Source organism: Dendrobates tinctorius, unplaced genomic scaffold, assembly GCF_039654945.1.
Source record: "Dendrobates tinctorius isolate UK_male_01 unplaced genomic scaffold, ASM3965494v1 ptg000120l, whole genome shotgun sequence".
Classification (NCBI taxonomy): domain Eukaryota; kingdom Metazoa; phylum Chordata; class Amphibia; order Anura; family Dendrobatidae; genus Dendrobates; species Dendrobates tinctorius.
The window spans coordinates 10,040,623-10,058,832 of NW_027361788.1; the positions used below are offsets into that span (position 1 = coordinate 10,040,623).

An 18,210-nucleotide genomic window follows, 5' to 3' on the forward strand; every position below is an offset into this window, starting at 1 on the left:
TCCGAGCATGCTCGGTGTCACCTACCCACTTCTCAGCACGTGACTTGAGGTTGCGCCTACAAGGGTTAATCTATCTCCTCTCACTCAGTCCAGCATTCAACCTCTGTTCTATGCAGAAGTGGGAGCATAAATTACACCCCAACACAGACCACACACCCCACTTCATACAGGCTGCCACCACTCACCAAACACACGGGCGATGAGTCCCGGAAGAACTACTACTACTACTATCTGTCAATCAGAGTGAAAAACCTCAAAAAAGAATAGCCAAGGGGTTCCAGAATCAAAATGTTAAACCAGAGAGCACAACAGGGAAAAAAAAAACCCTAAAATATAACGTTTAATTCAATATTATTGAATTGGCAGACTGTGTTATTATACATGGTAGCACTATGGAGGTTAATGGAATAACCGTATGAGACGGCTTGTATAAGCATTTGCTATGCCCATGTGGAAAGTGCGTATAGATAGTCCACTTCGAAATATTATCTGTTGATCTGGATCCAACCTCTTGCTACATAGGGTCATTGGTACCCCTGTCCCTAAAATTCATTATCGGGACATACCCTGATTTTTTTATGTGGGTCATTCTGTTATTCTCTGTCTCTCACAGTGTGTTTCATTATACAGGCTTGTCCTGTGATTTCATTGAGTGCTTTATTGCTATATCTTTTGCTGTAGACGTTTTTCTGAGGCATATTAGATCACACGTCTGCCCTGTAGCAGCATTTAACATTACTTTTATTAAGAGATAAGTGTCGATTAGCTGCTTTTGCTCTCATTTTTTCTGATATTACTCCGAGATAAGATATTACTTTTTTGAGAGCGTGCTTACTACGAGATAAGTTTACAGCACTTTAGCATTTTATATTAGCTTTTTCGGTATTGTGTTGTATGTGTGTGGTTTTTTTTTTTTGTGTCCCCTTTTGTATACGTAGGGTGGTCTAGGGCGTTATTAGGGATGCTGACGTTCAGCGGGGGCGCCATGTCGTCAACAACTAGGGTGCCAACCTCCGCGGATAGTTAGGGCCTTATTATAGTTTTTTCTGCCCCTTCTGTGATTTAATCATACTTGGAAATTTATATACAAAACTTTTCTCTCTCTGTGACCCCCTGGCATTGTGTGTAATTTTACATATGTGTGGTATCTTTTAATATTGAATTAAAAGTTATATTTTAGGGTTTTTTTCCCTGTTGTGCTCTCTGGTTTAACATACTATCTGCCAATCACCAGGATCACACACTAAGGCTATTGATTCTTTAGAGCATATAAGGTTCAAACTTATTAAAGTTTTAAGCTTTAATAGAAAAGGTACAATGCTTACAATAAAAGGATATAAAAATATGGAAATAAAAAGTGACGTACAAATATGCAAAAACAGTGGTAAAATAAAGATGAAAAACTTACAGAAATGTCTAAACTTTGCACTCTGGCATTTTCTCCCTGAGGGGGGTGACATATGGAACGGCTAACACCAGCTTGGTTGTCCCTCAGTCTGTGAACATCTTTCTTTGTTTATAGGTCTAATTTTTAGATTTAACCTGGAGAGCAGATTTCTAGACCAGCCTCTCATGTTAATATTCTAATTCCTGGTTTGTGACCGGACTATGGCTACTCTACCAATGAATACATTATTTTTTCCCTACACGCTCTTTGTATGACCTTTCTTTCTCATAGTAAATGAAATTGTCAGGTCACTGCAGAGGCACCATAAGGTGTGAAATGTTTCCACTTTGTGTGATCTCAGTTAAGCCCCCTGGGGTTGAGACCAGGAAAACTATCTTTTTCTGAGGATAACATTTGTGAAGAGTTGCAGCCTAGAACAGATGCTAAGTTACTGCTGGTCATACATCCATGCAAATACATATTTCACTACACTCGGGTACTAACCGAGTGTCTACTGACTGCTTGAAAAATATGTTTGAGTCCCCATGGCTGCATCTCTCGCGGCTGCATGTCTCGCGGTTGTTCGACAGCCACAACACATGCAGGGATTGCCCGTTTGTTAGGCAATCCCTGCCGTGCTGAGGCTGTGTAACAGCTGCGAGACATGCAGCCGCAGGGACATATATTTTTATTTAGGTTTCAAAAGATTTTAAACAATAAACAGTGGATATCAATATACATGTAGCAATTCACATATCTTGTAATAATACAATCAAAGCCATCCCCCCTCCCCCAATACTCCTTATGCCGGGTATACTTGAGAGTCTTAGCAATCATATCACCGCCATCCAGGCGGACCATATTTTTTCGAAAGTTCTTTCACCATGCCTTCGCCTGTAAATGCTTTCCTCTAAATGCATTACCATACGTGTCTGAGCAATAAATTCCCTCCTAGTGTGGGGTTCCGAATCCTTCCATTTTCGTGCTATTAGTTTGCGTGCCACATACAGCAACCTCGCTATTGCCACCTTGTAATGTTCTGAGACAGGTAACCCATCCACCTCCCCCAAAACACACAGCACTGGATTCCTGTCGAGCATACATGCATAAGCTCTCTCAATTTTGTTGATAACGACCAGCCAGTATGCCACCAGCCGCGGACACGACCATAGCATATGTAACGGTCCGGCCTGGTCTGTGCCACATCTAGGGCAGCTAGAGTCTCCCCTCAAGCCCGCCTTGAATAGGACCAGCGGTGTTTTGTATGTTCTATGTATTACATATAATTGGGAGAGCCGTGCCTGCTCACTTAGAGAGATCTTCGGGACATATTCAGGAATAGCCTCCCATTTTTCTGTTGTGAGGGTACCCACCTCCCTTTCCCATTTACTCTTTGCAGTGAGGTGATTGTCCCCCAGATAAGAGTGTAGTAGATCATGATATATGCTCGATATAACTCCCCTCGTCCCTCCCTTCATACACACAAAGTCTAGTACAATGTCGCCCTGAACCGTCATGGCTCCCAATCTACACTGTGCCCTCCAAGCATGTCGAAGCATATGGTATTGAAACCCCCATACCGAAGGCAAATCAAATTCCTCTCTCAATGTCTCAAAGGTCTTCAGGTCCGTTCCACTCTGCAGCTGGCACACATATCTCACTCCTTTCGCCTTCCAATTGCCCATTTGACGCAGCTTATTAAGTTCCGGCAGATGCTCATTGTCCCACACCGGTGAGTACCTAGTCAGCTCATCCACCCCTCTGATCCTTTTAATGGTGTCCCATACCTTCTGAATCATGCCTATGGTAGGATATGGTGCTCCCAGTTTCTTAAAGGTACCATCCTCTAGACCCTGGATAAGTGGGCGTCTCCCCGTCACATGTACCAGCACCCGGTGAGCTGCTCCTCCACAATCGAGCTCTCTCCATCCCCTCACATGCTGGCCCTGTACTGCCAAGAAATAGACCCATGGACTTGGGGCGGCCAGTCCTCCCTCTTCCTTCCCTTTTTGCAGAGTTCCAAATTTAATCCGTGCCTGCCTCTTGCCCCATATCAAGGATCTGAAGATAGAATCAATGCCCCGAAACCGTTTTTTTGGTAGCCATATCGGCGAACTGTGCAAAACTTACATTAGTTGTGGCATAGGGACCATCTTAATCAGGTTAGTTCTACCCGTTACCGTTAAAGCCAATTTGCACCATGCACCTATTTTCCCTTTAAATTTCTCTAGCAGAGGAACCAAATTCAGATCCGTGAATCGGGACAGTGGAAGAGCTACCCATATCCCTAGGTATCTAAACTGTGAAACTAGCTGGAGTTGTTTCCCCCTCTCATCTGTCTCCTCCGCTTCTATTGCTCTATCCACAGCCATGACGTAAGACTTGTGCCAATTTATCTCCAGTCCCGAAATGCTTCCAAATTGTTTAATTACATCCATCGTGCACTCCAGTGTCTCTCCTGCACTTTCCAAAAACAACAGGATGTCGTCGGCATACAATGATATTTTTTCTTCCAGCTTCCCAAATTTAAATCCGACCACTCCCCTCTCAGCTCTGATCTTGGCCGCCAGGGGCTCCATTGCCACCGCGAACAATAGCGGGGACAGCGGACACCCCTGCCTTGTGCCCCTATGCAAGTCAAACATCCCGGACTGTTCTCCATTCACCTTAACTACCGCCTTTGGGGATGAGTACAATAACTTCACCCAGGCCATGAACGCGGGGCCGAATCCCATCAGTTCCATGATTTTCCATAAGTATTGCCATTCCACACAATCAAATGCTTTTCTAGCGTCCAATGACATCACTATTCTCCTGCCACCATTATCAGCAGGCAGTTGCATATTAAGAAATAATCTTCTTAAGTTAACAGCCGTTGAGCGGTTAGGCATAAAGCCCGACTGGTCCTCGTGTATAATGGTATGCGCAACCCCGGTGAGCCGGGTGGCCAGGATCTTAGCGAGTATTTTGATATCCGTTGTCAACAACTAAATGGGCCTGTACGACTCCGCATCCATGGGATCTTTTCCCTCCTTCGGCAGAACTACTATTACCGCTTCCTCCATTGATCTCGGCAGTGCCCCCGTCACTAAAGCCTCATCAAACACAGATTTCAATTTCAGAGCCAGCAGTTCCACTAACTCCCTGTACTCCTCCCCAGGTAGACCATCAGCTCCCGGTGATTTGTTATTGGGCATAGACAGTATTGCACATTCCACCTCCTTCACACTCACAGGTTCTTCCAACCTCAACCTATCTTCCTCAGACAATTTAGGTAGTGAAATGCCTTCCAAAAAATTCTCCACATCCCCCTCTGTGTCCCGTGCTCTCGAAGTGTACAGTGCCATGTAATATGCCTTGAAGACCTCCAGTATGTCCTTTGTGTCTGTCAGAGTCGCCCCTGTTTGATCTCTCAGTTGTACACCCTGGAAGACTCCCTCTGTGCCACAGATATCACCGCCAACAAGTAACCCACTCTCTCTCCTTCTTCAAAGAATTGGGCTTGCTGAAATGCCCTTTTCCTCTCAGCTTGCATCATGTGCAGTTTATCAACTGCCTCCTGAGCCAATTTTAGTCTATTGTGAGCTTCACTCGTTGGCACCAAAACCATGTCTGCCTCCGCTCTTGTCAGGTCATCCTTTATTTGTTGATCTGCCAATTTAGTTTTGGTCTTACACCTCGCAATCTCACTTATAAAAAGTCCCCTCGTAAACGCCTTCATGGCATCCCATACCGTTGTGGCCTCAGTTCTCCCTTCGTTCAATTGGAAGAAGTGCTCTAGCTCTTTGGTTATGCCACCCATATCCACCACTTTAAGCCACGTCGGGTGAAGACGCCAACCTCCCCTCTGACCCTAAGCAGATCTCACCAGAAGCGTGACCACCACAGGACCATGATCCGAGAGAGTCCTCTGTAGGTATTCCACCTCCCCCACCATCCCGTCTATAGCGGTATCCCCCAAAGCCAGGTCTATCCTCGACAGTGTTCCCTGTGTTGCCGAATGACATGAAAAAGTCCTCTTACCCTCATTTCGTACTCTCCACAGATCTACCAGCCCAAGTTCCTCTACATACGTGCCAAAGGCAGTCATCCTGTCCTGTCCAGCTTCCGTACCTGCCGGTCGTACTTTATCCCAATAATCATTCATAGTGTTGTTAACATCTCCCATAATCAACAATATAGTCTCCCCCCCCCCCCATCTGCCCGTCAGTTCCAGTACTGCTTGTAGATTCTTTTTAGAGTAAGGTGGAGGGATATATAAAGCCACTAAAATCATTTTGTGTCCGAACAATCTGCAAGCAATCCATACATACTGCCCTTCACTGTCTACATGCACTTCCAGCTCTTCATAATGTGTGTTTTTGTGTATTAGGACTGACACCCCCCTGGAGTACGAGGAATAAGTAGAATGATATGTCTTTAGCATCCAGGCTCTTGACAACCAGTGCATAGTGTCTCTAGTGAGATGTGTCTCCTGCAAGCACGCGATCATAGGTTCACAGGATTTGATGATTCAGAACAGCCGCCCTCTTAACCTTATGAGATATACCATGTACATTCCAACTTAACATCCGAACAGTACGGTTACTCATTGTGCATTAGAAAGAACAATCCATCATCATCATCAAGTAACATCATTACATTGTGGTCCCAATCATACCCGGTCAAACAGCATGAAAACCCCCATCTCCCTACAAATCCGCCCCACCCACCTCCCCCCATCCCTCTCCGCTTCCCCTCCCCCCACCCTTCCCATTTTGCAGTTGTCATTCTCTCCCCAACGTGAGAGTGGGAACTCAAAGAACCTGAGCAACGTCTCAGTATTCCGCACTTCAACATGCGTCGTGTCCTCCTCCATTATTGGCCGCCTCTCTGCCATATTGTCAACAGTATGCTTAGTCCCAAACCATTAGTCAAACAATTAACCATAATACGTAGATCCCAGTGGGGAGTTCTCCCCCTCCTCTGCGCTCCTATTTCGCAGAGTAAAGCAGTGCCATAACCCTGTCCAGTGATCAGTCTAGCAGGGTCATGTGGTCATATTGCCATTATCTTCTCTCAATTTGCTCCGGTTGCGCTCCAACCACGAAGCAGCCTCAACCGGTGACGGGAAAAAAATGACCTTTCCAAAAGCTTCCACTCTTAATTTAGCAGGATAAATTGTAGAGTATTTCAAATGCAAAGAGCGGAGCTGTTTCTTCACTTCGCCATACCGCAGTCGTAACTTTTGCACCTCGGCTGAGTAATCCGGGTATATTTCGATTCGTTTGCCCTCCAGGTTAAGATCTGTCAACTTTCCAGCCTTTCGTAAGATAGTGTCCCTGTCTCTGCAATTCAGGATTCTGGCTAGCATCGTGCAAGGTCCATCTCCCGGCACTGGGGGTCTCATGGGTACGCGATGGGCACGCTCCACCACAAACACTCTCGACAAGTTATCAGCACCAAACTTGTCCAGCAGCCAGGTTTCAATAAAGGCTGTGGGGTCAGCACCCTCAGCTCTCTCTGGGATGCCCACAATGCGCAAATTGTTCCTACGTGACCGGTTTTCCAGGTCATCATTTTTATTGGCTACTACCGTGATCCTCTGAGTGTGCTGTTGTTGTGTCTTTTGCACTGAGGTTAAGTGATCTTCTGTTACACCAACTCTTTCCTCCACCTCAGTTAATCTGGCTGTAACTTTCTGCATAGATGTTTTTATGCCTCCCATTTCCTCTTTCAGGCAATTCACCTGCTTTGTCATAGCAGTTAAGGCAGTCTTGCAGTATAAGACAGCTTGGAATACACCCCACAGGGTGGGCTCTGCTACATCTGCACTTTCAGCTGCCTGTACAGTGTCACCATCCCCCTCTTCCTGCTGCTCCAGCTCTGCATTCAGCACAGGCATCTCCTCATCGTCTTCCTCCTCATCTCTGTGCTTCTCACTCCCTCCATTTCCTTCTTCATCTGTCTCCATGCCCCTCACATACCTGTTCAGCCGGGCTGAGACTTCCAGCTTCTGTGCATACAGTCATGGCCAAAAGTATTGACACCCCTGCAATTCTGTCAGATAATATTCAGTTTCTTCCTGAAAATGATTGCAAACACAAATTCTTTGGTATTATTATCTTCATTTAATTTATCTTAAATGAAAAAACGCAAAAGAGAATGAAGCAAAACGCAAAACATTGATCATTTCACACAAAACTCCAAAAATGGGCCGGACAAAAGTATTGGCACCCTCAGCCTAATACTTGGTTGCACAACCTTTAGCCAAAATAACTGCGACCAACCGCTTCCGGTAACCATCAATGAGTTTCTTACAATGCTCTGCTGGAATTTTAGTCCATTCTTCTTTGGCAAACTACTCCAGGTCCCTGATATTTGAAGGGTGCCTTCTCCAAACTGCCATTTTTAGATCTCTCCACAGGTGTTCTATGGGATTCAGGTCTGGACTCATTGCTGGCCACCTTAGAAGTCTCCAGTGCTTTCTCTCAAACCATTTTCTAGTGCTTTTTGAAGTGTGTTTTGGGTTATTGTCCTGCTGGAAGACCCATGACCTCTGAGGTAGACCCAGCTTTCTCACACTGGGCCCTAAATTATGCTGCAAAATTTGTTGGTAGTCTTCTGACTTCATAATGCCATGCACACGGTCAAGCAGTCCAGTGCCAGAGGCAGCAAAGCAACCCCAAAACATCAGGGAACCTCCGCCATGTTTGACTGTAGGGACCATGTACTTTTCTTTGAATGCCTCTTTTTTCTCCTGTAAACTCTATGTTGATGCTTTTGCCCTACTTTTGTCTCATCTGACCAAAGAACATTCTTCCAAAATGTTTTAGGCTTTTTCAGGTAAGTTTTGGCAAACTCCAGCCTGGCTTTTTTATGTCTCGGGGTAAGAAGTGGAGTCTTCCTGGGTCTCCTACCATACAGTCCCTTTTCATTCAGATGCCGACGGATAGTACGGGTTGACACCGTTGTACCCTCGGACTGCAGGGCAGCTTGAACTTGTTTGGATGTTAGTGGAGTTTCTTTATCCAACATCCGCACAATCTTGCGTTGAAATCTCTTGTCAATTTTTCTTTTCCGGCCACATATAGGGAGGTTAGCCACAGTGCCATGGGCTTTAAACTTCTTGATGACACTGCGCACGGTAGACACAGGAACATTCAGGTCTTTGGAGATGGACTTGTAGCCTTGAGATTGCTCATGCTTCCTCACAATTTGGTTTCTCAAGTCCTCAGACAGTTCTTTGGTCTTCTTTCTTTTCTCCATGCTCAATGTAGTACACACAAGGACACAGGACAGAGGTTGAGTCAACTTTAATCCATGTCAACTGGCTGCAAGTGTGATTTAGTTATTGCCAACACCTGTTAGGTGCCACAGGTAAGTTATAGGTGCTGTTAATTACACATATTAGAGAAGCATCACATGATTTTTCGAACAGTGCCAATACTTTTGTCCACCCTCTTTGTTATGTTTGGTGTGGAATTATATCCAATTTGGCTTTAGGACAATTCTTTTTGTGTTTTTTCATTTAAGACAAATTAAATGAAGATAATAATACCAAAGAATTTGTGTTTGCAATCATTTTCAGGAAGAAACTGAGTATTATCTGACAGAATTGCAGGGGTGTCAATACTTTTGTCCATGACTGTAGGCTGTGTTTCTTCTTCCCGCCTCCTCCTCTCTCTCAGCGCCATCTTGGACTGAGGCACTGCTGCAGGCTCCGGCATCTTTCTGCCTTTTGCGGCCCATGTCTGTCTCTCTGAGACTGGCAGAAGCTCGCCCCTGACGCCTGGGACCTTCAGACATCTGATCCTGGTAAAGGAATTAGCTAGTTCGGGCTCTGTGCAGTATAATTGAGGCTAATGGTGGCAGAGAAGCACAGCCACCCGACTTCTCACATCAAGAGCTAGGCCCCGCCCCATGGACATATATTTCAAACATGTCGAAGACACTCAGCACACGAGCATGCTCGCTAACACCTTATGGCCTCTTTCACACTTCAGTTTTTTGCATCAGTCAAAATCCGCCAAAAGGACGGATGCTGGATCCGTTTTAGAACTGATGACAACGGATGCCACCCATCCATTTTTTTGACGGATCCGCAAAATGAGAGAGAGAGAGATAGAGAGAGAGAAAGAAATAATTTCGGGTTAAATGAGTGTCTGGAGGATCCGCCAGAGAAAAAAACGTTGCAAGCTCCGTTTTGAAATCTTTGAGGATGGTGACGGACAGCAACTTTTGACGGATCCTCAAAAGAAAAAACGGATGCAGCGGACAGCAATCCGTCACAATCCGCCATTAATGAAAGTCAATGGAGAAAAAAAACGGATCCTCAAAAGAAAATTGAGGATCCGTTTTTTTTAAAACCTGGCGGATTGTGACTGATTGTAAAAAACTGAAGTGTGAAAGAGGCCTATCTGAGCACATTTGCTTATCACTAATTGTAATCCGTTAAAGTAGCCTCTTTCTTAGTTTAGTCAGTGCTTGATTAGGTTCTGTGGCTAATTTACTGTTGTCACTGTATTTTCTCTTAATACGTGTATATTCTCCCACTGGAATAGATTTTAACTGTGTTTGGGATGACTACTGCAGGCATGGTGGATGGTATTACCTGACAAAGGTTCAGAATAGGTGGGGGAATGAATGACATCATCCTGAACAACCCTTAATTGTAAATCCAGAAAAGAAATAACAAAAGAATGTGCAGAATGCTTAAATGAAAGATTACTATGATTATTGTTGAGATACTGGATGAATTCTGGTAAGACAGATACATCTCTACCCCGCCGAATGAAGAAGATGTCGTCAATGTATCTGCCATACCAGAATAAATAGGGTAGAAAGGGATTGTCGATTACATTGACGCAACATTGTTCATTGCAAGAATATTGAGCAAGGCCGGATACAGTCTAGTCTGGAAGTATGCAGATAGCTTACTTGCGGTTACATGACCACCCGGCACCAGAGAATCCGCAGTATGTGCTATGTGAGGATTGACAGTTCTGCAGACTTGTACCTTAAGACCAGACAAATCCTCTAACCATGGGCAACATAAATCAGAGTCTGGCTATGCGATTGCAGGCTGGTATATATTACTCTGAAACGCTGCGACTATCAGAGAAACATGGTTTGAAAAGCCGTCTAGAGACCAAAGGGAGAGACATAAGGAGTCCGTTGCTGCCCGTTGCCGGCTTCTGTCTGCACATCTCTATTAGATATGTCTCTCCTATGTGTGTATATAGGAGAGACCTGTTAAAGTGGAGTGGGGTGGGGAGAATTCAGACCAGCCAAGTCTCTTCCTATTCTCAAGTTTTTCAAGCCATGTTCTCTCTGAAATGCCTAAATGTTTAACAGTTATGCAATCGTGCACCCAGGCTCTGATTTATGCAAATCGCCAGCAAGAATCAAGTGTCAGGTTTTCTTTAATATTCAATATTAAAAAAATGATAAACTGCTTTATATCAGATCAGAGTATATAAAATATTTTATTCGTTAGATACTATGAAGTGGGAGCAGCTGAAGACACAAGGAGAGCCACCTCCGGCTTGTGCCGCTCATTCTGCAGCGTCCTGGAAAAATTATATTTATGTCTTTGGCGGGATGACTCAGGCCGGGCCTATAAGCACAATGTACAGGTTTGACACAGGTATGAGAAGTAAAAATTCCAATTGATGTAAAGGTGGTCATGCACTTGGCTCATCTAACATTCAACCAATTCACTGCCAGCACCACATTTGGATCAATGAAGGGATTAGTGGATTTATTGATGCAGAATCATTTTGTTTCTGTCAGCGACTTTTTCCCTTCTCCACAATGATTGCATAAGAGCACTGATTGTACACAGGTATGGAGGGGGAAGATCAGCTTTTGTTGGACAGCAATCAGAATTGTATGGGAATCCATAAAGGGGCAGTCTGGTGAAAAGAAGTTATCACGCATTAACATGTTGATGGATGGGGGTTCACAGCATTCGTCAGAACGGGGTACTTTTATCCCCAATAGTTCGGTAATGTGGATGCTAGACCCCTCTTCCATTCATTCCTTTTGAGGCAGCTGAAAGCTGCACTCGGCTTTTTCCGGCAGCCCCATAGAAAATGAATGCAGTGACGATCAGTCGTTTCATTTTGTAATAGGGATAAAAGTTCTCCATCCGTGATAAAATTCCCCAATCTGCAGATCGGTGCATATCCCAGCAGTCAGACACCCACTAAGTAGTAAGTTATCACTTTTCCTACGGATAGGTATAACTTGGTTTTTACTGGAAAATCGCTTTGAAGGGTTTTCAGTATGAAAGACCGTTATCACACCTACTCAGATAAGGGATTAAATGTACTGTATGTCCAATTGGAATTGACCGTAAGGATCCCCATTTTTCACGAGAACAGGTGTACTGATTATCTGGTTATTCTAACTGGTCAGGATTGACTGGAGCATGGTTGCACATGACCGCTGCTGCTCCACACATATCTGTAGAGTTGACTGAGATAGAAATTGCATTTACTTTGCACATTTAACTGTTGTAAGCCAAACAAATTGTATTAGTCAATGCCCTAAAGTATTGTTAACACTGTTGACCTCTCAAAGTTTTACTTGGAGGAGGCCTTGAGCTACCTGCTGCTTCAACCCTTCCATAAGCCAGCAGATTCAGATTTAATCTAGTTCAACATGACAGCCAGATTAGCCTATGCGCCTCTATTTCTAATAAAATGTGGAGGCTGAGGAGGAAAGGTTCTGGTACAGGAGTATGATTTTTTTTTTTTTTTTAATCAAATATTTTTTATTACAACAGATAACCATGTAATACAGTCTGATACAAACTCCAGACAGGTACAAAATATAATGTAAAAAGCAGATTAATACATTTTCCTTTTTTAACATAACTAGCCCCTTAACTCAATAACACCCCCCCTACCCCCTCCCTTCCCACCAATCCCATCCCAATATCCTTTATACTTCAGCTAATACATCACCTCTTAGTAAACTGAAACATAGCTTTTCAGATGCACAAATTTATAAATATGAATTTCTCTCCTAATCAATCAAACTGGACCCAGCCTAGCCTGCAATAACTCCACAGACGCCACACCTGGATAGTCCATCCATCTGCCCCAAACATTTTCAAACTTTGTATGTTGCCCTCTCTTAATATATATTCCTTTCCATGAGAACAATAAAATTAACTTTATTGACGAATTATTTTTTGACTGGTGGTCTTTCATCCAACCAATGCATCGCGATAATCTTCCTGGCAGCATACAACAATCTTGCAATAGCCAATTTCTCACATTCCTCCCCAGCAATATCATCCACACATCCCAAGAGGCAAGTCAGCGGGCTACACACAATATTTTCCCTCATCACTTCTAGAATCAAGTTAAGCACTGGGGTGTAGTGACCACTGTGTCCCCTAGGGAGCGCTGGACAGACGTATAAGCATTTCCAGTGTCCTGATAGGAGTAGGATGCTGAATGATCGTAATGTATCTCAAGGTGTGTGGCCTTGAGATGAAGGCTTGCTTATGTGCTGATCAGCAGAGCTGATCTTTCGTTCCAGTGTGTCAGGGGTGTGTCTGAAAACGCTGGTAGTAAAAGACTATGTGAGTGTGAAGGACCTGTGGTGAGGTCATAGCCATGTGACCCGGTGGGCATGGCTACAGATCATATAAGGTGGTCAGGGTAGGTCACATAAGTGAATGCTTGGACCCGGTTGGTCCGTTGTGGAAGGTCCCACTGGGAGATAGGGCTTCCTGCCTGACAGCACGTGAATGCTGTAAGTAATGGCTGCAAGCGTCTGACAGTTCCCAGGGAGAGGGAATGAACGTCTGCAGTGAGCTGAAGCAGCCATGAGGTAACCCTGACGGGGTGAGATATCTGTGAGCCTGAAGAGCCTGAGTACTGGACATTGCGTAACCTGTGTGACCACAGGAATAACAGAGGGAAGCTCTGTCATGGAAGCTATGCTGTTTATATGAACTTTATGTTGCTGCTGTGGGTTTATGATGCCTGAATAAACCGCATGGATTGTTATTGTTTTATGGAAATCCGTGCCGGACATGATTATTTGGCTGCCAACCGAGTGTCCCCAACCTTGAATGACAGCGCTACCTTACAGCACCTTAACCCAAAAGGGCTGCAGGCGAGAACACGACCTCCTTCCTCAGAACACCTCGGACATTTTGAGTCTCTTCTCAGTCCCGCCTTCATCATCCATAACGGTGTCCTGTATACTCTATGCACCAAATATAACTGCGACACCCTCTTAGCCTCACTCAAAGAGACCTTAGGAATATATTGTAATATGGACTCCCATTGAGATTCTGAAAAGGAACCCAAGTCTGCCAACCATTTTTCCTTCAACATTAATGGGTGTCTCAGTAAAAAGGTGTCCAACAGGCCCCTATACATTAAAGTAATAAATCCTCTCGCACTTTCAGGACCTATAAGATTCAATAAATAATCTGACTGCAGGACCACCCGCGAACAGGAGTATGATTTTTAACATGTTCGCAACTTGGACTACAAAGGAGAAAGATATGTATGTGGGTGCTCATGGTGTTGTATATTGCAGAAAATTATTTCGTTTTAATAGCCAAGTAGAATAATTACAAAATTCCACCAATTATAATAGAATCAGGCTCATAACACATATACAACTCCAGTGCCAAGTTCATAGCACAAACACAGCACTAGAACTAAGTTCATAACACATATACAGCAACAGAACCAATATCAGAACACATATACAGCACCTGTACTATGCACAGAACACATATACAGTACCAAGCACTTAACACATATACACAGCACATATACATAACACATATACAGAACCAAAACCAGAACACATATACAGCACCAGTACCAATCAAATAAGCTACAGATCCAAGATCAGAACACATATATAGCAACAGAGCCAACATCAGAACACATATACAGTACCAGAACCATTCTCACAGCACATATACAACACCAAAACCAAGCTCATCTAATATATAAAGATCAATGTGTGTATGTATGTGTGTGTATATGTATGTCCGGGATTGGCATCCGCACCGTCGCAGCTACAGCCACAAAATAAAAAGTGTGTGCGTATCAAGCCTCGCCCCTCATTATGATGTCAAAATGGTTGCCATGGCGACACTGATGTCATCATAGGTTGCAAGCCCCGCCGCTCATTATGATGTCATAATGGTTGACTATGGGATGGAGGATGTGTGATGGGTATATGGGCACTGGACTATGGGATGGAGGATATGTATGACGGGTATATGGGCACGGGACTATGGGATGGAGGATGTATGATGGGTATATGGGCACTGGACTGTGGGATGGAGGATATGTATGACGGGTATATGGGCACGGGACTATGGGATGGCGGATATGTATGATGGGTATATGGGCATGGGACTATGGGATGGAGGATATGTATGATGGGTATATGGGCATGGGACCATGAGATGAAGGATGTGTGATGGGTATATGGGCACTCGACTATGGGATGGCGAATATGTATGATGGGTATATGGGCATGGGACTATGGGATGGAGGATGTGTGATGGGTATATGGGCATGGGACTATGGGATGGCGAATATGTATGATGGGTATATGGGCACGGGACTATGGGATGGAGGATATGTATGTTGGGTATATGGGCATGGGACTATGGGATGGAGAATATGTATGATGGGTATATGGGCACGGGACTATGGGATGGAGGATATGTATGATGGGTATATGGGCATGGGACCATGAGATGAAGGATGTGTGATGGGTATATGGGCACTCGACTATGGGATGGCGAATATGTATGATGGGTATATGGGCATGGGACTATGGGATGGAGGATGTGTGATGGGTATATGGGCATGGGACTATGGGATGGAGGATATGTATGATGGGTATATGGGCACGGGACTATGGGATGGAGGATATGTATGTTGGGTATATGGGCACGGGACTATGGGATGGAGAATATGTATGATGGGTATATTGGCACGGGACTATGGGATGGAGGATATGTATGATGGGTATTGGACTATGAGATGGAGGATGTGTGATGGGTATATGGGCACGGGACTATGGGATAGCGGATATGTATGATGGGTATATGGGCACGGGACTATGGGATCGTGGATATGTATGATGGGTATATGGGCACGGGCCTATGGGATGGTGGATATGTATGATGGGTATATGGGCACGGGACTATGGGATGGAGGATATGTATGATGGGTATATGGGCACGGGACTATGAGATGGAGGATATGTATGATGGGTATATGGGCACGGGACTATGGGATGGAGGATAATTATAATTTGCTATAACTAACCACAGTTAGTTACTATGCCCGGGCAGCGCCGGGCTTTTCAGCTAGTTCATAATAAATATACAGCACCAGAACCAAGTTCATAGCAAATATTCAAACTGGCATACATCTGCTTTCTTTTTCTTTTTAGTCATTCCTTGGTTAGAAAAAAAAAATACAAGTGTGGGTATGAGAGCATCCTACACATGGATATTCTGTGGATACGAGAGGGAGATGTTTGAGCTGAGTGGATTGTATTTTTCCCAGGTTTCACCTGCTGCATTTCAATGGGATAAATCTACAGTAAAAATTCTCCAGTATAAATTGACATTGTTTTTCTTTTTCAATAGAAGAAAACTTTTGGACACAGATGAAGTTCGACTCCCCTAGTCCCTCATCACGGCTAGATCATTCCATGTGTCTTGTTCCTTGGAAAATAAGGATAGACACTTCTGCTGAGGACCATATGTTGGAGAAGTCCATGCCAATCTGCCTTATTTTCGGTGGCATGGACACTGCTGGAGAGCTGTACAATGACTGCTATGTAACTGCACTAATAGAAGCATAAGCAATAGCAGATTGATCAGTTTTTCAAAATTCAAATCATCTACACTGTGTTCCAAATTATTATGCAAAAAATATTTCCTCATATTTTCTCTAAATTGCCTATATGAATTTCAGTCATTGTTATTTTCCAGTCATCTAATATTCTAGTATAATTGCAATGTTTTTGAACAAACTGCCTATGAAAACAGTATATTTTTCAAAATAAGAAACACTCAAAATGCATGTTCCAAATTATTATGCACAGCAGAGTTTTCAACCTTTTTATTTTTATTTTGAACAAAAAATGGTCAATTGTGAAATTATAAGCATTATCAGCTTATTACAAAATGAAATCAAAGAGTTTTCAAGTCAAAACTTTATTCTAGGTGATGTTACATTTGCACATAGGACCCCTTGTTCGAAAGAAGCTTCTGAACTCTCTCGTCCATTGAATTTGTCAGTTTTTGGATGGTTTGTGCTTCAATTGTTTTGCATGTGGACAGAATACCCTCCCAGAGCTGTTACTTAGATGTGAACTGCCTCCCGCCATCATAGACACTCTTTTGATGATGCTCCAGAGGTTCTCAATGGGGTTGAGGTCAGGGGAAGATGGTGGCCACACCATAAGTTTGTCCTCTTTTATGCCCAAAGCAGCCAGACATGCAGATGTGTTATTTGCAGCATGAGACGGTGCATTATCATGCATGAAAATGATCTTGCTGCGGAAAGCACGGTTCTTCCTCTTGAACCATGGCAGGAAGTGCTGTTTTAGAAACTCCACATAGATTATGGAGTTAATCTTTACCCCTTCAGGGATCCTAAAGGGGCCGACAATCTCTCTCCCCATGATTCCAGCCCAAAACATTACTCCACCTCCTCCTTGTTGGCACCTTAGCTGTGTTTTCATGGGGTGTCCATCAGCCAGCCATCCTCCACTCCATCCATCTGGACCATCGAGCGTTGCACGGCACTCATCGATGAACAAAACAGTTTGGAAGTCAGTCTTCATGTATGGTTTGGCCCACTGGAGCCGTTTCTGCTTGTGTGCAGTGGATAGAGGCGGTCGACAGGATGGCTTACGCACAGCTGTAAACCTCTGAAGGAACCTGCATCTTGTTCGGGGGACGTTGGAGGCACCAGCAGCTTCAAAAACTTGTCTGCTGCTATGACAAGGCATTTTTGCAGCTGCTCTTTTAACCTGATGCAATTGCCTGTTGGAAAGAGTCCTCAATTTTTCCTTATCAGCACGCACACGTGTGTGCTGGGAATCAGCTACATACTTCTTGATTGTGCGATGATCACGATGAAGTGTCGTGGCAATGTTGATTGTAGTCATGCCTTGACCTAAATTCTCCACAATTTGTTGCTTCTCAGCAGCCGACACATCCTTTTTCTTTCCCATTTTCGCAAAAAATGTAGGCTGCTTAATAATGTGGAACAGCCTTCTTAAGTAGTCTTGCCTTTATTTGGACACACCTGCCAAACTAATTTGCACAGGTATCTGCAATTGCTTTCAGTGATATAAAGAGCCCTGACACACATCACCATCAATGAGTTTAAATGACAAACAAAAAAATTCTAACCTTATCACTCCTAAACTCTTTTTGCATAATAATTTGGAGCACAGTTTAAATATCCATAGCAATTTCCGGTGAATATTGTAGACCATTACATAAGGATCCACTGTGTATGTATAAATGTGTGCTTCTGTAATAAATGTTTTTTGTTTATTTTTTTTTATTAGCTGATGTGCAAATTATTTTATGTTGAAGCTAATATTTTTACAAAAAAGACCAAAACTTAAGCGATGAATGAGTTAATTAAAATTTACTGTCACGGTTCCACCCCTCAGGGTGTCTGGGATGCAGTTACAGACAGCAGACTGGTACCGGGGCATGCTGAGCGGTCCATGTGTTGGCTAGCCGAGCTGTCCATCAATCTGAGACTGTGAGGCATCGGCTGTCTCCATGTGTTCACTATTCTAGTTAA

General features: G+C 43.9%; 1 protein-coding gene across 2 annotated transcripts in view; it reads left to right on the top strand.

Moving 5' to 3' along the window:
* RABEPK (Rab9 effector protein with kelch motifs) overlaps positions 1–17,964 on the top strand; it is a 34,393-nt gene extending 16,429 nt beyond the window's left edge. For both annotated transcript variants that reach the window (XM_073590734.1, XM_073590735.1), the window contains exons 7-8: positions 10,866–11,015; positions 16,026–17,964. In XM_073590734.1, coding sequence (XP_073446835.1) covers positions 10,866–11,015; positions 16,026–16,243 — 368 coding nt within the window. In that variant the 3' untranslated portion in view covers positions 16,244–17,964. The remainder of the gene's footprint in view (positions 1–10,865; positions 11,016–16,025) is intronic.
* Positions 17,965–18,210: the final 246 nt, after the last annotated feature.